General features: G+C 32.3%; 5 protein-coding genes across 7 annotated transcripts; 1 reads left to right on the top strand and 4 right to left on the bottom strand.

The window, feature by feature from the left end:
• Positions 1–295: 295 nt before the first annotated feature.
• LOC103491423 (NAC domain-containing protein 90) lies at positions 296–1,364 on the bottom strand. Its single transcript, XM_008451361.3, has 3 exons — positions 1,105–1,364; positions 720–1,030; positions 296–624 (listed from the first exon to the last, which is right to left on the bottom strand). Exons 1-3 carry the CDS (start codon positions 1,301–1,303, stop codon positions 523–525), a joined length of 612 nt encoding a protein of 203 aa, XP_008449583.2. The 5' UTR covers positions 1,304–1,364; the 3' UTR covers positions 296–522.
• Positions 1,365–7,050: 5,686 nt separating this feature from the next.
• Positions 7,051–9,088, bottom strand: LOC103491422 (uncharacterized). The gene is made up of 2 exons (XM_008451360.3): positions 8,660–9,088; positions 7,051–7,635 (listed from the first exon to the last, which is right to left on the bottom strand). The coding sequence occupies exons 1-2, from the start codon at positions 8,823–8,825 to the stop codon at positions 7,232–7,234; spliced, it is 570 nt and encodes a 189-aa protein (XP_008449582.1). The 5' UTR covers positions 8,826–9,088; the 3' UTR covers positions 7,051–7,231.
• A 2,007-nt stretch (positions 9,089–11,095) lies between these two features.
• On the top strand, positions 11,096–13,757 carry LOC103491421 (DNA polymerase II subunit B4). 2 transcript variants are annotated; one of them, XM_051085135.1, is made up of 4 exons: positions 11,096–11,432; positions 11,657–11,775; positions 13,255–13,456; positions 13,565–13,757. In XM_051085135.1, the coding sequence occupies exons 1-3, from the start codon at positions 11,260–11,262 to the stop codon at positions 13,428–13,430; spliced, it is 468 nt and encodes a 155-aa protein (XP_050941092.1). In that variant the 5' UTR covers positions 11,096–11,259; the 3' UTR covers positions 13,431–13,456; positions 13,565–13,757. The 2 variants fall into 2 exon arrangements, with proteins under 2 accessions (XP_050941092.1, XP_008449581.2); XM_008451359.3 differs by having other exon boundaries at positions 11,099–11,432; positions 13,255–13,757.
• A 738-nt stretch (positions 13,758–14,495) lies between these two features.
• LOC103491420 (heterogeneous nuclear ribonucleoprotein Q) lies at positions 14,496–20,359 on the bottom strand. 2 transcript variants are annotated; one of them, XM_008451357.3, is made up of 10 exons: positions 20,210–20,359; positions 18,840–18,854; positions 17,759–18,244; positions 17,567–17,683; positions 17,244–17,384; positions 16,905–17,078; positions 16,406–16,613; positions 16,137–16,309; positions 15,300–15,385; positions 14,496–14,981 (listed from the first exon to the last, which is right to left on the bottom strand). In XM_008451357.3, the coding sequence occupies exons 3-10, from the start codon at positions 18,212–18,214 to the stop codon at positions 14,798–14,800; spliced, it is 1,539 nt and encodes a 512-aa protein (XP_008449579.2). In that variant the 5' UTR covers positions 18,215–18,244; positions 18,840–18,854; positions 20,210–20,359; the 3' UTR covers positions 14,496–14,797. The 2 variants fall into 2 exon arrangements, with proteins under 2 accessions (XP_008449579.2, XP_008449580.2); XM_008451358.3 differs by having other exon boundaries at positions 18,822–18,854; positions 20,210–20,338.
• Positions 20,360–22,648: 2,289 nt separating this feature from the next.
• On the bottom strand, positions 22,649–23,437 carry LOC103491419 (protein FANTASTIC FOUR 3). Its single transcript, XM_008451356.3, has one exon. It carries the CDS (start codon positions 23,435–23,437, stop codon positions 22,649–22,651), a length of 789 nt encoding a protein of 262 aa, XP_008449578.2.
• Positions 23,438–23,854: the final 417 nt, after the last annotated feature.

A 23,854-nucleotide genomic window follows, 5' to 3' on the forward strand; every position in this document is an offset into this window, starting at 1 on the left:
TTTAAATTTTTTGGAACACAAAACTTAGTGTTAGCAACCATGAAATAATTCCCATCCCTACTGTATTTGAAAACAGATATATAAATTCACTACATTAATATCAAGCATTTTCTTTAGAGAGGTATTAATGTAATGATCTTATGCATTAGCATCATGTAACAAAAATCATCAACTAATAAATATGATATATATAGACCATAATTGGGGAATTAATAACTTTACATAAAATTATACTAAAAACAAACGCACACAATTGAATTATTATTGATTGTGCTTCCAAAAAGAACGAAGAAAAAAAAATAATATACTTTTATTTTAATCAGTCAACTTCCGTACATAATTAATTATAACGACTCCTTTTTGCTTTATTTTCATGGTGAAAAAACAAATGAGAAAAATGGATGTATTGGGTATTGTCATTATTATTATCACAAAATAGAAAAAAAAATGATCAACCATCTTGGATTCATGAGATAATCCAAATGTAAAAGAAAGGTTGTCGTGTGTATATATGATCTTGTTTTATAGTACTGATCGATTGTAAACTTCTAATGGCCGTCGATCAAATGCTCGAAAACTTCCTGACACCACATAAACTCGACACAAACTGAACTCATGTCGTAACTGAAAGTTTAGGGACCAAAATCATTATTATTTTTAACTAATTAATAATAATAAAGGATAAGTATTCTATTAAAAGGAGAATAAGATAAACTTGCCTGAGGAATGGGAGTAGAAGAGGAAGGGTAATGAGGAGGAATAATGTCTTGAATGGCTTTATATTCATTCATTTTCCACTTAGTCTTAGTTCCCGTCGGAGCTTTTCCTCTATAAAACACCATCGTTTTCTTAACTCCAATCACCCGATTCTCCGACGAGTACACGTAAGTCGGAGACCCCGTCGCCTTCCAATACCCAGAGCCCGACGACGTTGTTCTATTTGCTCTCCCTCCTCTCGCTTCTCGCTCTTGTTGCTTCACAAAGAAAAACCATTGCTCACTGTCCCTCCTACACCTTTCTCCTGAATACCCTGCACCAAAACTAATCACATTAATTAATTACGACTAACTTATTGTTGTTATAAGTACATTGACCTGTACGTACTTGAGAGATTGAATGGTTCGATCTCGTAAATGTCAACCACCGGAATCACACGGTGGATATCCTTACGCCACCCCTGAAGTTGGTTGTGCAAATAGAACAGTACCAATTCTTCTTCCGTCGGAAAGAATCGGAACCCCGGTAGAATCTGATCTTCTTCTTCTTCTTCTTCTTCTTCTTCACGAATTGCCTCATGATCCATTTTCTTTTTTATCTGTTAATTAGAGATTGATTACATACATTGTGTAGTTATATATACGTACGTGTGTATATATATATATATATATATATATATATATATATATATATATATATATATATATATATATATATATATATATATATATATATATATATATATATATATATATATATATATATATATATATAAGAAGATTAGATGAGAGTGAGAGAGAGAGAGATGGTGGAATTAATTGCCGAGTGAAATTAGAAAGTCTGGGACTCCGTACTGTCTATGTTTGTGGAAATTTTTTCACACGGTTCTAACTAGTTGTTGACTTGTGTTGATATATTATATATATTAATGTTATATATTTGATGTAATCAATCTTTTTTCTTAGGCTGCCCCATTGAACGCGTTTCCCACCACTCATCTCTTTCTTTTATCTTTTACGTTTATTAATTCTACCTTTTCCACTATCTTTTCTTAAACAAATTCAAAAACCTAATTAATATCCTAATCTCTTTTAAAACTTATTCCAAAAAATATAATTGTTTTGACTTTTTTTTTCTTCTTCTTTAGATTTGAGGCTAATTGAACTAAAAACATTTATGGAATATAGTAAAATTTAGATATTGATTATAGTCTACTAGTATTTATTATAATATCAATATAAAATACTAAATTTTGTTATATTTTAAAAATATTTTAAATAATTTTGTCGTCTCCCTTGACCTTGAATTTGTTATTTGATATATATATATATATATATATATATATATATATATATATATATATATATATATATATATATATATATATATCTCTGGAGAATGTAGAATAATAATGGTTTATGGGTTATTATTTTTAGACTAATTATGAGATCGAGGGTAGATTTTTAGGGCAAAACCAAAGGGATGCATGACAATCATGTAAGAGTTAGAAGAGTATAGGAAACAAGCCAATGGATCGAGAGAGTAAATGATTATGAACTAGGCCAAATGATCCAATTTTCTCGTCGAGGACTCTTGCTCTCGTGTGTCACGGTATTAGCCTTGTGGCCAATTCCTTTGATTTTTAGTTTATTCTCACTCTTTGCTAATTATTTCAACATCAAGGATGTTTTCTCTAATAACGTTGTCCTTATCATGAGGACATAGAAAACGATACAATTGTTTTTTTTTTTTTTAAATGAAAGGATGTTTTTCAAGATAGTATATTCTCGACTTAGGTTTGTAGTTGCGGTCGTCTTTGATATTGTTTTTTTTTTTTTTTTTTTTGCCTTAAATAAATAATAACAATAAAAACAAAAGTCAATTTTGCTTACTTTTCCATATCTTTTGTTGTTATTATTTTCATATATTCTTGGCCTCATATAATATTAGGTCGTGCAAATGTCCACTAGCTAGATGGTGGTTGCAATCCGTGGCAACTAAAGGCGCAAAAGAAGAAATACTCAACGAAGAAAAAAGGCAAAAGAGAATCTTACAGTGGCAGCCGTACGTGTAAAGTTGAAATTTCTTCATTGTATTATTCTATTGTTTTTCTAAAATATGTGTTGTTTGGTGATTGGTATTTATAATATCCATTTTTTTACTAATTATTTTATATATTTAAGTTCTTTATGTATTATTACATCGATATATGTCTTGGAGTTAGTCTCTATTTTAGAAAAATACGTACATTCTTATTTTTAATGTACGAAAAGCAAACATATATTTAGTATGTATGTATCTTCGATATAGAGTGTTGAAAAAAGAAAATATAAGAATCGTTTGGATTGGGTAAGAAGATGTTAAAGTTTGAAGAGTTGTAAGCAAAATTGAAAAAAAAATTGTCTTAAAAGAAATTCAAAATCCATAAATCTACCAAAAATAACAATTCAAAATAGAGTTGTGTCTTTCTTTCAAATATTATGCAAGAAATTTCAAATCTTTTGAGTTATTATTATAGTTTTTTTTTAAAAAATAATTGGTGGTTAGGAGTCGATGGAAAATATTCATAAATACCAACAAGATAAGGGTTTTTTAAAAAATATAACAAAGCGACAAAATATTTACATTGTATAGAACAATTCCAAAATCGAAGAAAACTCACAGACCCACTATATGAAAAATACCAAAAATGCTCTGTCAACCACATCGTTAACAACGCGCGTAATATATATGGTATACGATCGTTTAGATTTGTTTATTGTTTGATACACGATCGTTTAAACATTTGGTACACCATCGTTTAGATTGGCTAAATAATTTTTAAAAAAATTCTTTTCGATTGTTTATATTTTTCCATTTGTACACGTCGTTTAGATTTGCCTACCCCAATCTAAACGATTTTTTTAGGATTCTTATCATTTAGATTTGACTATATTTTTTTTACACGACTGTTTAAATTTGGCTACCTAAATTGTCATTTTTTTTAGTCTTTTATATTTAGTACACAATCTTAAACAACCAAATAAACAAGTTTGAAAAAAATAGATCTTTTATATTTATATTTGATACACGATGAACCAAATAACAATCTGGAGAAAAAAAAAAGACGATGAAACAGACAAAGATGAAAGAGAGGAAAAAAAAAAGACGATGAAACAAACGAAGAGTAGAAGAAAGACGGTAGAGCAAATTTGAAATATTTAAAAATAACCAACTTTATGGACTTTGTTATATCTATGAAAGTTTCCCAACAAGATATATATTTTACTACTTTGTTATATCTATGAAAGTTCCCCAACAAGATATATATAAATGAGAAAAAAAAATATTCAACGCTCTATAACTTACGTTGATATAAATTCGAAGGAACTAGTTATTATGGTTCTAAATTATTCTAGTTGGATTATTACAATAATTTGTGTTTAGACCTTTAGGATGTATATTAGTTTAGTTTGGGTTATGATAATATTTGTTTGAGGTGTAAATTAATTTAGCTTGAAAAGAAAATAGTAAACGTGGTAGTAAGGAATAAAAAAATTATGAATGTAAAATATTAAAAGCTATACTCAAAGAGAAGATTTTCAAATAGTATTAACCATAATTAATTGAAGAATACACGAAATAATATTTATTGTTAGCAAAAAAAAAAATTGCTATTATAATATTAAATAGTTCTTGCCCAAAACACTTATGTCATTATTTTTCTTAGCTCCTTTTCTTCTAATTATACATTTTAGCCATATATCAAAGATCAGACTTTTGGTCCATTTTCAACCTTTATTTTTGGAAAAATAGTATCCTTCTAGTCTCCTTTTTCAAGACTTGGTTTCTATTTGATCGTTGATAGTGAAAAGACAAGATTACTGTACAAAGATAGGAATCACTAACGTTCTCAATGATATGACACTGGAACTAATTAAACTAAATTAGACAATGAGTCGAAGTACTATGTCTTTCTAATACTAATGACTAAAGAGAAACTAAACCCAAAACAATAAGAGTAAAACGATATTTTCTCTTTATTTAAATTATTTGTGAAATTGTGTTATTATTATAGCATAGGGGTGAAAGGATTTGCTAACTGTTAATTGTCAACCGATGGAAAAAATAGTTCCTCCACATTCATATTGGTATCACATAAACAAGAATGTTATCGACTTCATGAATCCCAATTTTCAACATCCAAATTACGTAAAATATTATTTTTAATTAAATTATATTTAAAATTTTAACTATTTCATGCAAGTCTCAATCACAACTTAAATTTCGATCAATTAAGCAAACATTAAAAGAAAAAAAAATATGATCAAGACTTAATTTGGGAATAAAACTATTGAAATATTAAGTTTTTGAATTGGCTTGTTAAATAGTTTAAGTATTTATTTAAAAAAAAAACGTTTCGACATATAAAGAAAATATGTTTAATAATTCTATGAACATAGTATATTTTAAGATACATTGATGTACCAGGGAAAAAAAAAAAATAGAATTTGTGTGTTGGGTGTAAAAAATGTTATTTATTAGACACAAATTTTAAAATCCAAAAATCATTAAATAATTTTGAAATATTTTAGAGTTATATTAAGCATTAATTACATCTTTTTAAAAATGAAAATAGATCAACAAACGTTTGGACAAATAATTAGTATTGTTATACGTGAATTTAGATACGAGAAAATATGCCAAAAGAAGATTAATTACAAAATAAATTTTAATTATATAAGTTGTTATATAACTTATTAAAATTACGAAAGAATCATCTCATCATATTTTTTCCTATAAATACATCATTATAAATTCACAGGAAGAAATTGAGAATAGAATCTTGAATGAAGTCTTAATTTGGGAGATAAATTCTTTTCCTTCATCGACGTCCCTAGCTTGTTGTATCTCTTTTGCTAAATATTGAATCGTGTGATAGACATCACACTCGTATTTTTTTTTCCAAATTATAAATTTACCGTTGAATGCAATTGAAGGTCAGATAGATAGGGTTGAGTGGTTTGATTTATATTAATGTTTGACATTAAAATTTAAATTTAGTAAACCAAACTTGAAAGCTTAATTTGGAAAACTAAACCATTTTATTTTTCTTACATCAAGGAAATAAAAAAGAAAAAAAAAAGGATTGGAGAAATAATCCAAAGTAAGCGTAGAAAGCGCGGAGAAGGCGTGGTACGTGCACCTCGAGCCGCGTGGCACGTGCCCCATCTAATTAAATTTATTTATGAGAGGACCCGTTCTTACCTCTTTTAATATGTTATAGTATTGGTATGGTTGCATGGAGAAAATTTTACTAATATTAAAAGTAATTCATCATTGTTTCTTAGAAAATTAACATTTAAGAGTTATTTAAATAAATATAATTTTAATTAAAAAAATTCAATATTAATAATCTAATTAGGGGTAGAAATTTTATCTTAAATGATAAAACTGTAAAAAAAAAAAGAATATTTATAATTATAATAAAATTTCTCAATTTATCTACACTTATATCAGTACGTGTGTTTATTTGTATCGTGATAGACACATATAATAGTCTATTGCAGAAATTGTGTTATATTTGTATTTACGTTTATTTTATTACTTTTTACGATAAATTTATTGTTATATTTTAATTTTGGAAAAGAATTTGTTTTTGAGTGTCAAAGTATTTTTGTTCTCTCTAAATTTATTCTGTATCTATATCATCTTGTTTTAAAAAAAAAAACAAATTATGATCAAGTTTTAAAATATCGACTTAAGAAAGACATATTGAGATATTAATTTTTGTAGAAATTTAATTCAACGGATATATCAATAAAATGTCGATTTCGTTGGATATTTTTAGGAAAATTATAGATTCAAATAAAATTAATTAGTAAATAATCATTTTACTATTTTTATGTAAGTAAACATATCTATTATATATACTAAATTTATATTACTAATACTTTGATGTTTATTTTTGTGTTTTGTACATTTTTATATGATATAAAGAAACATACTTTGTCATGTTAATGAAATTTTAATATTATAACGATTACCCACTACTATTAGTATGGAATTCACTAATATTTTAATTGAGTGAACAAAAAAAAAAATGATACCATTCACTTTAATCCTACAACTGTATAACAAAAATACTTCAAAAATATTGTACGAAAATTTTAAATTCTAATTATACTCAATGCTTCAAAGTTGATAATTATAATATCGATTGAACTATGTTTATTTGTTCGACATTTTAAACATTTTAAACTTCTGATTAAAAAGTAAAAAGAGTAAATCTACCTCTAATTTTGCATGCTAATGTGTAGTTGGTTAGAAAAAATCAAAAAAGGAAAACAAATATTTGAAGACAAAGACACCAAACTATTTATAAAAAAAACCCATTAAATACACACACACACATATATATGTATCTAAACATTAACATTAAAGTTTAATTGCCATAAACACACACATATATTTATGTATCATTATCAACAACACACTACTAGAAAAGCAAAGAAATTAGTGTAAATTATATTATCTAAGGGATGCCAATGATAGGGAAGAAAGGAAAGTAATAGCTTGAAGGGGCCATCCCCCACTCCGGCGGCAGAGGCAGGTTGAAGGTCTTCGACGATCCAAACTTCCCGGCGACGACTTTGCAGTATTTCTCCGCTTCAGTACTACTGGCGCCGATCGACCGGCACCGGCAAGAACTGCAAAACGCCAACGGAGTGGAGATGCCATAGATTTCATCGGACCCACCAACGCCTTTCACGATTCCAGCTACCATGTCTTTTGTGGCGGCGTAGAGCTGGTTCCGACCGCCGGCGAGCCTGGCCTCGCACTCATCTGAAGGCAGCTCGGCCTCGAAACCCCCATCTTTGGCCGTCGTTGCTGTAACTACCTTCCCAACCTTTTCGCACTTCGCCATCACAACGATCCCTAAAGACATAATTTTGGCGTCAACACTTCAAGTGAATGAAAATTGAAAAGGACCGAAACTTTGAAATTGTGACTATGAAGTGGAGAATTATTAATTATTTATACACTACATTAAATGAGTATAACCTTCATCTTTCTTTTGTTGATTATTGGCATGACCTCCTCTAAAAATTGGAGATTTGTCTCGTACTAAAGAAACTAATTTGTGAATTAATTCTCTAAATTGTTTAACAATGATTGTTTTACCTTGATTAGAGAGTGAGGATTTATGTTAGAGACACACTTTTAAGTTAAAAGAGTTTGATATGATTGTAGGGAACAATGGATTTTTACATATTTCTAGGAAAAGAAATACTTAGATCCGGGCTTCAAATATTTGGAATTTATCAAAGGACCATTTTTGTTTTTTTAATGATTATTTTAGTTCTAAAAAATAGAGGTATGAAATTAGGTATACCTAATCATTGTCCTATTCAAAAGTGTTAGGATAATATAATCATTTTATCACTTTTTTTTTATTTGCTTTGTTTTTTAATTAAATTGGTAAAAAAGCATCAACTCGTTGAATCTCTCACTTCGTACTCATAACTTTTTTAGTCAATTATGGACTATATTATGTTTGATAACCTTTTGATTTTTTCTAAAAGTTTAAAAAAATTTGGTTTTTTTATGTTCATATACTTTAATTGGATATAACCTGTACTACACCTAATATTTTTGTACATTAAATACATGTTCGAACTTTTATCTTTAATTTTTGTTCAATTTAGTCATTAACATTTAAAAAGAAACCCTTTCTTATTCTTTAAAATTGGAAACTAGAAGACCAAAATATTCACTTTTTAAAGCATTATAGCATTTTGAACAAAAAAAACATATTGTACTCTAATCTAGGTTATGGGTACAACAGTAACAACAATTTTTTCTCATCAAAATGAACCTTTTGAAAATACGTAAACATCGCATGCTAAACAATCTATAAGGAACTACAAGAGGAGGGGGAAAAGAGAAGTTGTGTGTATACCAGCAAGATCATAAGAGGCATGACAGTCGAGGCAAAGGACCTTCCCTTTGAGAATATAGTGATCAGTGGTAATTGCAAGTTCAACACTGGCAGTGGCGGCAGCAGCAGCAACAACAACAACCACTCCCAACACAAGTGCTGCTCTAACCAAGCTTGGAATTGCCATGAAAAATCAATATCTCCCTTCACTGTAAAATGCCCTAATTTCTACACCAACAACTTATATTTATTAAACCACCCACACACATATATATAATAATGGTGTGTGTAAGTTTTAAATGATAAGGGTCCCCAAAAAGACTTTTCTTGGTAGTTGGTGTCAGCCTTAAACGAACATCAATGACCCAAACACCAACTCTCCGTGAAGTGAGCCATTATCTCTTTCTTACTCTTCTCTCACTCTGTAAATTGATATTTACAAGCAACGTCCTCTGCATTAAATCTTAGATATTTTCTCCTCAGCAAGGATAAAGAAATCAACAAAGGTAAAGTAATAGATAGGAAGATTTAATTATTGTGGTGTAATAATAGTGTATTAGCTACGTCGACATGCATAAGATGAAAACGTTTATTTGATTAAAAATTCATAATGTCGAAACAAATGTGACCATGTGGATGGAGAGTTTATTTCAATATGAATATTTCAATTTAGGTATATTGTATTCAATGCAATTATGTCACAAAACTACACATTTTTACGTCATTTCGTCTAGGTTTATGTTAGATAATTTTTCTTCAATTTTACCAAACACTATTTTACTTTTCCTTTCACATATCATTTTTCAAAAAGCAAAGCCGACAACAATTATTTTAAGAGCTATGTTTTAGTTTCACCCAAGAAAAATTTAGGTTTCTTAATTTCAGAACCATTTGGCTTTTGAAAATTTCCACGATAATTTTTAGTAATATTTTATTAAATAATCAAGCAATTGCTTTTATTTTTACAATTTAATCATTAAGAATTCAATATATTGCTTTAAGCAAGAGAAATGATTGACAAATTAAACATAAAACAGGTATAAATTTTAAAAATAAAAAACTAAAAATAGAATTCCTTATTATATATTATGTTAAAACACTATTTCTTTTTTTCGATTTTGTTAAATATTATTCCATGTCTTTTTAATAAATCTTAATTTTAGTACCCTAAACTCTATTTTGTTTCCCTTTTTATAAAAAATGTTACCAATAATTAACATCCTACCATAAATTTGGACATTTCAATATTGAATTTAATATGTTAAAACTTCAGGTACACCCTAGAGGGTAGGTTTTCTGCTCTAACATAAATATGAGCACTATACTCCAAACATATTATATATATATATATATATATATATATATATATATAAAGTAGATCCAAATATTGTATATGCTTAGGCCACGTTTACCAAATCTACGATGAGATTTCATTGATGGATGAATTGCTTGATTAATTGTTTTGATCGTGTTTACTTATGAGATTTATAAGATAATGGAATCTTATGGTTTGTTCTTTCCAACTTGCTGAAAGATCGTTACCGTTATCGTCATCAAAACTTGTATTAAAAATCTAGAATTGTGGGGTTTTAATCGTAATAGGCACCACTATTATCAATCTATTACAATAACAATATCTATAAGGTAATGGTAAAAGCAATTAGTCCAATGTAATTTTTCATCACAATCAAATTGAGCAACACTTACGATTTGATTACAAATTTTGAAGTGGATCTCAAAATTCATTACAAAACGTAGGTAAACCAACAACAAAAATAATCAACTGGAATCTTCTTTTTAAACACTATCACTAGTGGATTACCTCTTATGTAAGGTAAACATAGCCTTAAGTACTAATAAGAGATATTTTACCTGAAAGATCCTCTTTTGAACCATATATTTCATGAATGTACTTTAAATTTGAATTATTTCAACGATAATTTTGGACTATTATAACCTTGTTTTTTTATTATTTAATATTTGAATCGACTATTTTCTCCATAAATTGCACTCTTTTTCACCAAGTGAATGACATTCAATCTACCAACTTCAACCTATTCTCTTTCGTTTCTTACTTATATTATTTCAAATATATACGAGATTCATTTTAAATGTAAATAAAATTTTTTATAAATAATTATCATATATATACACTCATATATCATTATGGAATGACCTAGTGGTAAAAAGGTCAATATTTAACTAAAAGGTCATCATGGTGACTAGGGAAATATTCATATAAATTTACCTTATTAGTTATAAGTAATTTAGGGTTTTGACTTTAAAAAAAAAAAAAAAGAACTGGGCCGCGCTAGTAACCATGATGTGTTATATAGCCCAATAAGATAGTGTTAATTCGGCCCATTTATCCAGACCACTGGGCCGCGCTAGCATTCAACAACATTAAAGAGTGGACGACATGTCGACTTCGTTATTATCACGTAAGATTACAGAAGAAAAAAGCCCACAAAATTGATCGGGCCGCCGTGACCCGAAAACTACCGGAACGATAATAATGGCGGGAAACAGATTCGAGGAGGCCGCCGGCACTCTTGACGCCGAAGAACCTAGAAGAAGAAGAAGAAGAACACGCCGAGATAGCGTTAAGGAAGTAGAGAAAGATGGAGAAAAAAATAGTTGCCGGAATTGAAGAGCTTCCAAAGACTATAGTTCGTCGAGTGGTCAAAGAGAAGCTTTCTCAGTGCTCTCGTGACCAGGACATCTCCGTCAACAAAGACTCGCTTCTTGCGTTTTGCGAGAGCGCTCGAATCTTCATCCATTACCTCTCCGCTACGTAAGTTCCGAAATCTGCCTTAATATGTTTAGCTCTGAATGAAATTCTATCTATTCTGATGTTCGAAATTAGGGCTCGTTGTTTCTCTGATGTCTGCCTTTAAAATGAAAACGAAACAGATTCAAGAGATAAATCTGTTGCTGTTATGGCGCTTGGGTTAACGAAAATGTTGTTTTGTATTAGTTAATTATTTTGTTTGTATTAACTGGTAGATTTCTAAGCAGGGCGAATGATATATGCAAGGAATCAAAGAGGCAGACGATTAAGGCGGAAGATGTATTGAAAGCTTTAGAAGATATGGAGTTTCCAGAATTGGTTAGGCCTCTAAAGGCCTCCCTCAATGGTGAGTGAGCTTCCCACTGCTGTGTTTAACCAATATATCCGGTTGCTCTTTAGTTAAACACATGAATCCTATCTGCTTACCCTTTTTTCACTATTCGGTTTCCGAATGGTCTTTATGGATTTTCTTGATTTCCCTGCCTTAAAAAGCGTTGCATTGCTAGACGTACGATCTCGACTTTAGACAAATTTCGGTAACACTCAGTAGTGTGGTTTAATAAATCCATATGCAAAGAGGACGCTGACATTATAAGACGAATCCTTATCATTTCAAATATACAAGATAAGTGAATTTGACACTATTGCAAGGATAGGACAGGCGTTCAATGTTGAGGATCCTATCTTGGAAAAAGCAAATGACTTCACTTTCTTTGTAAGATACATAAATTACTGTTCTCATTGCCAATTAGGTCTTTTTTGTTTAGTTTTGCGAGAGTGGTTCCCTCTGCCCCTGCCCTTAGGCTGTTCTTTTGGTTCTTTTGATATATATTATTTCTTCTTTTTTTAAAATGAAAGTTCATATTATCAACCCAAAAGAGGCACCATCTCGAGGGACATCCTGGAACCTGCATTTTCTAATATTTAACAATGTAAAAGGTGGATACATGGGCACATGAATATTTAATGCAAGTTTGAATGGCTGCCCTTAGTTTCTGTAGTTGAATTACGCATGTAATATAAGAACGTTGCATGAAATTCAACTCAGGTTCTTCTTAATTTTACTTTATTGAAATTCGATTCTGAGAGGAGCTGGCGAGCTCAAAGAACTAATGCATACCTTTATTAAAGGATTATATGATTTGATTAGATTGAACAAGCTCCTACAAAATAAATCTTCAAGTGTGTACAAATTCTTCGAAATTTTAGTTTGATGTCGTTTTATTTACCAGTATGTACAACTGCTATTGAGTATTGAGATATCGATTGCTATGTTGCAATGAGTAAGAGTTGGGATTTACTTTCTGGATTTCTTTTAGAACTACATACTTAAAGCACTCCAAAGAGTATGTAAAGTGAGCAAGAATATCTGTTTGCTGAGGTGTAAAACAAAACCTTGTTTATGGAATTCTGGAATAGTGGTATTTGACAACGTTCTTAAACTATTTCTGATTTTGTTTCGTAGTTGGATACCATATTTGAGGATCAATATCGAGTCTGATCACACTTTACATTTTTGGATGGAGAGATGCATAAATTCTTAATGCTGCAATTCAAGTTCCCTGCGTACATACTGTCTTATCCGTTCTCTTGATTAGCATTATGTTGTCATTGTTGCTTGCTTATTATTAGGTGAGAAAGGGTCATGTGATAGTATGAATTATTATGTCAAAGGTAGTTTGTTTAAAATGTGAACAATGCTAACCTCTGCCAGCTATGATTTCCAATCTCGTGTTCGCCAATTCATGCTCATAATTATCCAAGATTTGTTTTAAGATAAGCTAGCTGGACCCTTTTAACGATTTATTCATCATGCTGAATACAGAATTCAGACGCAAGAATGCTGGAAAGAAGGCAGCTGCATCAAGAGAAAAAGAAGTGAAAAAGAAAAGGAAGGTAGAAGAGCCAACAGTTGAAGGTACAGATGGTGAAAGTATAGATGGCGTTGGAGATGATGATAATGATGAAGATGAGGATGAAAACGAGGCCAGTGATAACTGAGAAACATGGTCTGTTTCTCTAATTAGGTACTTGAAATGAGGTTACTCTACACTTGTACGTTATTTATTTTCAAATTAGAAAGAACCAATTTATGAGATTTTATGCGAATCTTCTAGAATATCCTACACTTGCAGGTTGTATATTGTGAACGGCAGCTGCACATTTTAGCAAGTTCTGTATCTCTTTGTTAGCATGGTTGGTTAAGAGAGTTCCCCCCAATACCTTATTAGTTCATTTGTTTACTGCGTTTCTTTTTGTTAGGTTAGGATGCAAAGACATTTAGGTTACATTTACCCTGTGAAAATGCAATAGCTATCATTTCTGTTACCGTCGTGACTATCATTATTGCTAATGTTAGAGTTAAAATATTTGCAATTTTAATATCTTTATAGTTACTACTACAGATGCCGATACCACTTGACCTTTAGATGTAGAGATAACAGTAACAATAACAGTAATAATAATAATAAGTTTAAATATGCTCGATAAAAAACAATTTTATTTCAATTACAATTTTCTTTATGGTTGCCAGGTCTAAAGATATTTTTGTATCATTGTTTGTTGCTTGAAGTCCAGAGAAACGTGCAATAGACGTTTGATCGATAACTTGTCAATCATGAAACCTTTTTATTCAACCCATTGAAAGATGGATTACAAATATAATGATGGGTTAAATTACAAAAATAATCTTTAAGCATGGAGTTGGCTCGATTATACTGGAACTTGTTCTATTTTAAACCCTGGTAGGTCTTTTTTGGCTTTTGTTGAGAAATATACTTTGTACATGAACAAATTGAAACCAAAATTGCAATCTCGTTTTCAACTTTATGCCCTAAATTACATTCTTTTCTCTATGGCCTCAATTGTTAGATTTGTACACTTAATTAATATTTTCATCCATACATTCAAAAAGTCGTTAGAGTCGAAACTATCTTATAGTTGAAGGATAATTCTAACTATTCTCAGTTGCTCGGAGTTAAACATCTTTAGCTCTACCTGGCCAAATTGGTTCTAAAGTCGGTTTTAAACGTACCTTTTTCACGCAACGATGGAGCTATTACAATGTAAGCCAATACACATTCTCAAATTTGAGATAATTTTTACCACAGAAGAGATAAACGTATTTCTTGTTTAAAAGTAGGATGGAAAAAGAACAAAACCGAGGGCAAAACACATTAATTAATTTGAATGTAACCTAAGTAAATATCGATGAAACTAACAAACACATTACAAAGCCCATAAATTAGCTAGCTTCCACTTTTATCAATACTCAAGAATCTCTGGTCACGAGATGTTAGGTAGAGGGGGCGGCACCTCTGGCCGAAACCTTCTTGTTTGTTGAACGGCTGAACACTCAATGACGAGAACTAATATGGGCGATACCTGCGACCATGGCCACCATGACCACCACCATGGCCACTGTCATGTGAATGTCTCCCCCTACTAGAACTGCCACTGTTCTTACTGCCACTTCCGCCACCACTGCCTCCGCCGCCACCGCCACTTCTTGGATGTGGTGGAGGGGTTAGCATTTGTGATCCTGGTTGTTGCCTGCAAGGAGATATGGAAGCAGCTTTCAGCACGAGCCATCAGAGCAGAAGCTAAAGTATTAGATGCGGCCAATTTACTCTAAAAGATGGATGGATTGTAGTTTTCAAATAGCTTCAACTAGAGAAATCAATTGGACAGAAGCTTCAAAATAAAAGGCGAACTTTAAAAGATAGGACTTCTTTAATAGGATTTACATCCCTATACTTCAGAAACTCTCAGGAGTAAAACGAATGAAAGAATTGTCCACTACAGTCGGATATTATTCACTATACAGTTATAATATAGGTCGAAAGTGTAGAAAAAAAAGCACGAACTTACAAGACATAGCCAATCCGTCCGTCAGGAAGCAACATTGGCATCATTGCCATGCCAGCAGGAGTTGGTCCTCTTCCATATATCAACGGCTGCGACTTAAATCGATTCAATCAGATTTTTTGTTTCTACTTGCAAAATCAGATTTAAACCAATTCAATCAGATTTTTGTTTCTACTTACAAAAGTAAAAGATGTTTTAAATCATATGTCCAAGGCACAGAAGCTAATGCAACAGCACAATCAGACTAATTTTAGCCAAGGAAAAGTTATCAAGATGATAAACGTGTACAAATACGGATTGAGGTAAGGTATTTCTTCCAAATCTCTTAAGGGAAGAGAGGATAAGAATGATAATCTCTAAACCAACAGATTAAAAGAAAGCCACAAAATTTCCAGTTTGAATAATTTAAGAACATCAAATGGTTCCTCCCTCTGAACTAGAAGAATCAAATCCAGTTCTGTTGTATTGTACCCTTACATTCGCAAGCAACATTCATTCACAAAACCACTCAAATTCTCCACAGCTCTAATAATAACCATACTCAAAGTCTCCACAGCTCTAATAATAACCATACGCTTAGCCAACCAGCCACGCGCAAGGGATTAAAAAGAGATGGATAGGTTGATCTTATCAAGACATGGGCATACCAATTTTAGAGTGTTAAATTTTAAAAAATAAGTCATTTTGAAAAAAAAAAAGAATTGGAGTGCTTAGCAACCACTCAAAATAGCTTTTAAAGAGTATTTTAAACCGTTTTTTTATCAAAAGTGTTTAAATAAAAATGAGGTTTTCTGAAAAACACCTTTTTCTTCCAGTCAATCCAACGCACAAACTTTTTACCTGACCAAAACCAGAAGCACCATATCCTGCATTTACAGCACCATAAGCACCCCCAACAAAGCCATATCCAACACGAGGTGGATAGTTAGGAAGCAATCCAGATTTCTGACTATTTGACCCTCCAGACTTCTGATCTGCCTGTGGCTTCGCCAGAGAACACTCCAAAACTTGACCTAATATATAAGAATAAAAAAATGGATATCAAAGACCAGCCTCACTTTGGTGGTGGGAAAAATGAAAAATTTTAGAAAAGCTTCTGGAGAAATCACCATCCAATTCATATTTTTCAGTATTTTTTAAAGCCTTCATAGCACTAGACCTCTCCGAAAAATGTACAAAACCAATTCTATTCTTTTCTTGTCCAGATTTTGCAGGAGGTAAAACCACTTTTGTTATTTTCCCATGATGATCAAATAGCTTTTTCAACTGCTCCTGCGTTACATTCTTTGGCAAATTCTTGACATAAACTGCTTTCACCTGTATTGACCAAAAAAGAGGGGAAAATCCACTGTTGAGTTAAATATTAAATAATAATAATAATAAAATAATAATAGTAAATAAATAAGTTCCCCGTTTGGAATTTTTTGTCGATGAACTTGCACACAGGTGAGAGTTGTCACAAATAATGATCTCTAGAACAAATATACTGTATTTGATAGTCCATAACCATTAGGAGCTTATAAGTTATAAATAATTACATAAAATTCAGTAGCTACTATATTATATATGAAAAAATTATTTGTACACTTAGAAGCAATTGAACCAGACCTGTGAAGCAGCAGATGAATCAGCATTTTTTGGGTCTGCCCAGCTAACAGTTGGAGCATTGTCATCTAGCTTAAATTTTGGGTTCATCATCTTCTGCCTTGAGTACTCAGCACATGCATGATTATAGTAATCAATAAAAGCAAAACCCCTGTTATTACTAGTATTCTTCATATCCTGCAACCAAAAATTGTGTATCAAATTACGAAATTAGGCACCAGTTTATGTTGCACAAACCTTTTATTATGTCTATGGAAAGGGAAGAGTAGTACAATTATGGAGCAAGAACTTAGCATTGTACAGATGTAGCAAGATCGAACATGAAATTTATGTCATGCTAACCTTTACAAGTTCCACAGCAGTAACGCCAGGCCCAATTTCTGTCACAACCTTCTTAAGATCTTCCTCACCCCAGCTCCTGGGAACATTACCGATAAACAAACGGTGCTTTGCTTGAGATGATGAACATTTTATCTTCTTACCCTATGTCACACAGAGAGAAACAGGGGATGAAAATACTGAAAATTTGATATTGGGAAGAAAGGGCATGGAAGATTGTAAAAAAATTCAAAGGATTTACAAAGCTTCAACGTTAGCTTCCAACTTTGCACTTAATCTATCAACTTACTAATGTGCAGACTACAAACAAAAGTAAAAAGGAAAACCTTGAATTCGGTGTTATTCAGCTCATCGATTGCTTTTGAAGCCAACTCTACACTTCTGAAGGTAACAAATGCAAAACCCTTATTCTCATTTGATTCTTTACTTCTCATAACGCGAACCTGGTCACAATAGAATTCTATTAGTCCATGTGAAAAGCCCATATCTGGTTATAGAATAAATATAACTGAGCTTACCTCTGTAACTTCTCCTATTGATTCACAAAATCTCCTCAAATCATCTTCAGAAGAATCTTGAGGAATACCACCAACATATACTTCAGAACCATGAGGAGGTAGAGCGAGAAGCTCGGCGTGTTTCTTCTTTTCATCCTCATCATTGATAGTTTCATTTTGGACATTAATTCCATTCTCATTAGTTCCATCATCCTCCACTTCTTCAACATCTTCTTCATCACCTTCCTCTTCTTCCTCCTCCTCTTCCTCCTCTTCCTCAACTTCTTCTATTTCTTCCACCTCCTCCTCCTCTTCTACTTCTTCGTACTCAACATCTTCTTCCATTACCTCCTCAGGATCATTATCAACATCAAGATCTACCCTCTCATCAGAGTCACCTGGCTTTTCAGGTTCATTCTGCTTTTCAGGTTCAACTGGCCTAGCAGTAGATGAAGCATTCCCCTTTCCCCTTGGCATCTTATTTAATTAAACAAGCTTGCAAAGTAACTGTGAAGAAGGCACAGAGGCCAGAAGAATTCATGGGGAGATATAAAAAAATTACTGAGAGGAGGAAACAAAAAGAAAGGCCAAATGGAGAAGAAAAATATGAAGCTGAAATGAAAAGTTGTCATGAGAATAGACTCAAGGGGATTGAAATATGAAAGACTTTTTTTCTAGAGGGCTAATGTTTATAACACAAGTAGCGTGAAAAAGACCGCTTAATGAGTCTCTCAGTGACTACAATGAGAATTACGGAGGTGGTGCAAAACAACATAAAGATATGAATGTCTTGAAATCAGAATGATTGCAATACCAAAAAATTCTTTTGACAAATTAGCTTTCTACATCTTTTTTCAAGGGGTATCATTTTCTGAATATCTCACGAATCTAATGTTAATGACAGCAGAATAAATTATGGAGACAATTGAATACTTTACTTTAATGCAAGGACATAACAATGCCACACAAAGTAGCATATGAGATCCAATGGAACAATTTTGATATAAAAGGTTTAGACAAAAAAGGAATGAGACTGCTGCTACAAATGGAGAATCAATTTTGTCCATCTCACAAAAACATATACCAGTTCCAAACAACATACCAATCTGTGTAACCCCTGCAAAAAATAAAGAAATTGTGCTCAGATGGGGGAATATCGTCCAGGCCATCATAACAATCAGTAAATAACATCAGATACAAAAGATCCTCATTCAGCTTTATCTCACAAATAACACATAAGTTTCTTTTAAAAAATCATCTTACTTAAACAGAGTACCTTGAGCTGGTAAAAACTAAATAAGTAGCAAAAAGAAGCAAACATCTAAAATCAGTAATCATTACAAAATGGAGCAACCCTAAAGTTTTCCAACAAAACAAATCGAGGCATTTATTCACAACAGTATTTCCCCTCCCAGTTGATTCTCAGCAATTAAAGGGATAGAACCCCCTCATGGATTGTCTAGGCAACCTACACAAACCCTCCATTTTTCTCAATGAAAGCTTTCATACAGGAGGTGTGCTATGAACACCGCCACCCCCCCATGTCCTGCAAAAGGGACGTAGTGTTGGGTGCCAATAAAATTTGGGCACTGGACATGATTAAAATATTTTACATAGACGCTATAACAAATACAATTAAGTTATAACACACTTTGTGACACAGACTTAGGACATTTCGTCAAAACGCTACCTTTCCATGGGAGCATTGTAAACGACGTTAGAATTTGACTTCCATGGGTAGTTTTGACGTCTGCCCAACCATGGGTATAGTTCCTATTTCCTTCAATTGTATGGGCGAGGAAGATGGTATTATACTTTCTCTGTGCTAAAACGCTTATCAGCCACGGATGTTTCTTTTATTTTATATATTTTTCAATTACCCTTACCAATGGACGAAAATAATTCACCCATGGTGAAGTAATTTGCTTGCCAGTTAAACCCTAAACAATCTTGGAATTAGTTAGTTACAAAAATCAAAATATCATGGTTTGAAGACCTAAAATTACTCACACTAGTATCTCACATCTAACATACAATATATTGTATCACACCTCACGGAGACATGCAGAATATAATCTATCTTCTCGTTAAAATGTTAAATTTTGTAAGTCTCAGATATTAGACAGTTGGACAATAATCCAAGTTAAAACCTCACTAATTCCTCAGATGATTTTCCTTCACTTTTCCAAAGAGCATTCTTATTCCATAAAAGAAAACCCATTAGCCATTAGATTATAACCCCAAATTTGACATTACTTGAATAAGTATTCTAAGAATATTCCACCCGTGTAAGGATCATAAAATGCAGGGTATAGAAGAAAAAGGTGCAAGTTTTGAGTTCAAACAACACGAGGGGCAGCGAAATAGAGCGAGTCGCAAAAGATAGAAAACAGTAGAGCGCGCATGAGAATAGTGGAGAAAAAGATAGATTGAAGAAAGACATAAAGGATGAGATAAGGAGCAAAAGAGTACCAAAGATGCTCTCTGTGAAAAGATTAAGCGAAATTACTAAGAGAAGGTCTGCCGAAATTGAGAGCTTCAAATGAAGAATCGTAGAAAATATGAAGAACGAACCCTAGACTCCTTCTTGAAGGGAGATTTTGGGGCTCCATGCTATTGAGGGATAGGCCATTAACACACCCCCACCCCCCCCCCCCCCCCCCAACTACTCAAATTACGGATTCACCCTCCTAAAAGATCTCTATTTACCTTTTTGCCCTTTCATAATTATAAATAATAAACAATTTGAATAGCTCTACTTTAAGCTTAATTTATATTAACCCCAAATTTACCACTAGCTGTTAATTAGTACAAAAAATATTAGATGAGGTTATTAATTAGTAATGACCTATGTTTATTGGTTCAAATCAACTTATCTTAATTTTTGTTTAAAGAAAAAAGTCAATATATATTTTATATTCGATTGTAACGGTGTACAAGATACTAACCAAGTGAGTGGTTTGTATCTATACACCAATAATGGTTCGTTAGTTCATCCACTCATTTCAACAACAAAATGGAAAAAATCTTCGTGGACTTTTTAATTTCAATAAGAAACACACGAAAAGAGTTTAACTAATATACGAACTAATTGTTGAATTATTTTGTCAACTCGTAAAATTCAAATAATAATAACTGCTTGGCTCAAATGATATATTTTTTTTCTTAAATTTTATCAATTTCACGCTTATGATTGATTGATGATTAAATGCATAATAGATAACTTTTTTTTTTAATAGTAGGAAGGGCAATGATTTATTAGAGGATTAAAGTTCTAACATTTTTTTTAAGTCGGTGGTTACATTATGACACTTATTTCGAGTACTTTTCACCTATAATAATTAGTTTGCTATTTTGCATACAAATATATTGGATTGTAACATTAAAAAAACGAACCACCAACCTAAAATTAAAGACATAAACAAACACGAACTAGGAAAGTTACAAAAGGAGTTGTAAGAATCCATTAAATTCACCTAACAAAATCCAAAGTACATGGCTCAAAGATGCATATCTCAAGGGGCATAACTAGTATGAAACTCCCAATAAAAGATCTAAATCAAGCAGAACAGCATATGAACGTTGAAGCTTAACAACCCAACAAATAATTTGAGGGGCGTAAAAGTAGCACCATAAACACGAAGGTTATGCTGTAAACAAAGATAATGGATGATAGCATAACAAACTCCTTTACAAAAATGTACAGTGCAAGCACTTGGTTGTAACAAGATGAAAGAGCAACCCACAAGATTAAAGGTCTATTCCACTAATTAATGGCTAATGCATTTCACTTATTGGACAGGGTTCTATGGTCTTGAAAGCATCATTTTTTTTTTGGACAAACTATGTTGGAGAAGATGGAGAGCTTTTAACTTCGAGGTCGATGACATATACTTGATATCGGTTAGATTATGTTTTTTCCATATCGAAGATGTCCTTGGAGTGATCTTGAGATTCATTCAACCAAAACAAACAAAAGAAAAATCGTAGTAAGGTAGATTAAAGAAACCTATAACGATTTACTTTTACTGTGAAAGAGAAAATAGTTCATATGTGTTTTCAATTAAAAAGTTTGTGATTTGTAGTTTTTGGATGATCAGTATAGGAATCTGTTTGTTTATTCGTCATGACGAATTATCGACCAAGTCCATTGACGAGCAGAGACTAAATTCAACTGATGCTTCTACTTTGCATCTGACGAGCTCAAATTTCCAATGATAAGTTGGATCAAACTCCCCTCTATTAGTTTCAACCTATCTACTATTGATTGCTGTAGTTTAATATTGATCTAATGTGGATTATGCATCATTTCAATCGGGAGAATGTTAACTTCAGCTACATTGAAATGGTGTTCTACTTCTTCCAGGCAACAACAAACTATAACCCCTAATTCAGGTTTGTTATTCCCAACAACTCTATCTTTCAACTTCGCTGAGCTATCGGTTATTTATAATTTAGAACATATGAAATTCGGAGCTTTGAGAAATAAAATTCTGTTACTCTTGATTACATAATATATAGTTCACCAACTGGAATTGCTTTTGGAGCTTATGCATCCATTCAAGGATTGAATAATAATGCACAATTTACTTAAGTGATGATAAATTTATGGTTTGCTTGGTTACTTCTTCTGTGTTTCAAGAAACTATATGCAATGCAACTCTTCCATGTATCTATCTGTAACCAAGAATATTTAGCTGATCCATTTCTGTAGTTCTATACATTTTTTTCTTGATTAATACACAAAAGGAGAAAGAAGATTGGAGAGTAATTGTTCACTTCCTTTTCCCCCTTTCTCCATTTTCTTTCCATGTTTTGGGAAGGAAAACTAATGTTGAGAACCTTACACAGAACAACAATGGACGAGGCTATCACTTTCAAGTTCAACCAAGATTGACCATCGTTCCTAACTTAATTTTCTTCTTCAATTTTTTCATTCTCTGCTTCATCATCATCGTGCTCTTCAAATTCTTCATCATCCTCTTCCATGATATAATCATTCGGTTGAACAATTTGCAGTTTCAAACGTCCATCCTCTCTACGCGCTTGTAGAAATTCCTGAGTGGGAATTCTTATTTCTTTCAAGACAAACCTTCCATCTTGTCTATACGAAGTGAAGCGAACTCCTGTCTTTGCACTCTTTCCTATGAAAGATAAAGGTGGAGGGAAAGCTTGTCTACTCGTCCTTGACCTCCTAAGTTCCCCACTTGAAGTCCCAGATGCAACATGCTTGACAGAAGCACTCACCATTTTCTCTTCTTTGATCGTCTCAACTTGAAAGTTCTCCTCGACATCATCTGAACTTTCTGACCCCAATCCCTCTGTACAAAGTTGTAGACTTTCTGACTTCACCAAGGAAAACCCAACATCAATCTTGCTGCAGCTGGAATAATGATTGTTTCCAAGAGGGAATGAAAAAGGGTACTCTTCTTTCTTATTTTCCTTCTTGTTCTGGTTTTTGTTTGTTGACATTTGGCTTGAATCTATGGAAGAAGATAATAAATTTGGCTCATGTAACTGTGAAGACAAACCGTCTTTGGTATAGAGGTCACCAAATACCTCAGAGAATGAAGACCCCTGAGTTTGCTTGACAGGATTAACAACATTCTGGCTCCATGATGACATGACTGACTCAAGAAGGGTTTGGTTTTCAGGGAACTGGTTTTCAAAGATGTGTTGAGGGCTTTTACAGACAGCCATGGTTTGGCTCTCTAGAATTGGGATTGCTGGCTTTGAAAGATAAATAATCTAAAACTCAAAGGGAAATGACTTCTTGCAGGTGAACTGAAGAGTAAGGTGAGATGGTGAGGATGCACGAGATTGGCAATGGATAGAAACAATGAAAGTAAGACTTATTAATTAGGCCAGCTGATTTTTCTCTTTTCCTTTTGGTCTCTTGGATTGGAATATTGACGGGTGGCTGTAATGACAAGCATGGATTTGGTGGTTGTCATTATTTTGGAAATTTGGCATATCCCTGTTGATTATAATTTCATGTTGCTATAATCTAATGGAACAGTTTGTGGTGTTTGTTCTTTTGTCTCTGCAGCAAAACACATACAAAGTTGATATCTCTGGTAATTGAAGTTGTTTAAATTCAAACCCATTCAATACAAA

This window comes from Cucumis melo, chromosome 5 (genome assembly GCF_025177605.1).
Source record: "Cucumis melo cultivar AY chromosome 5, USDA_Cmelo_AY_1.0, whole genome shotgun sequence".
In the NCBI taxonomy this organism is placed as follows: Eukaryota; Viridiplantae; Streptophyta; class Magnoliopsida; order Cucurbitales; family Cucurbitaceae; genus Cucumis; species Cucumis melo.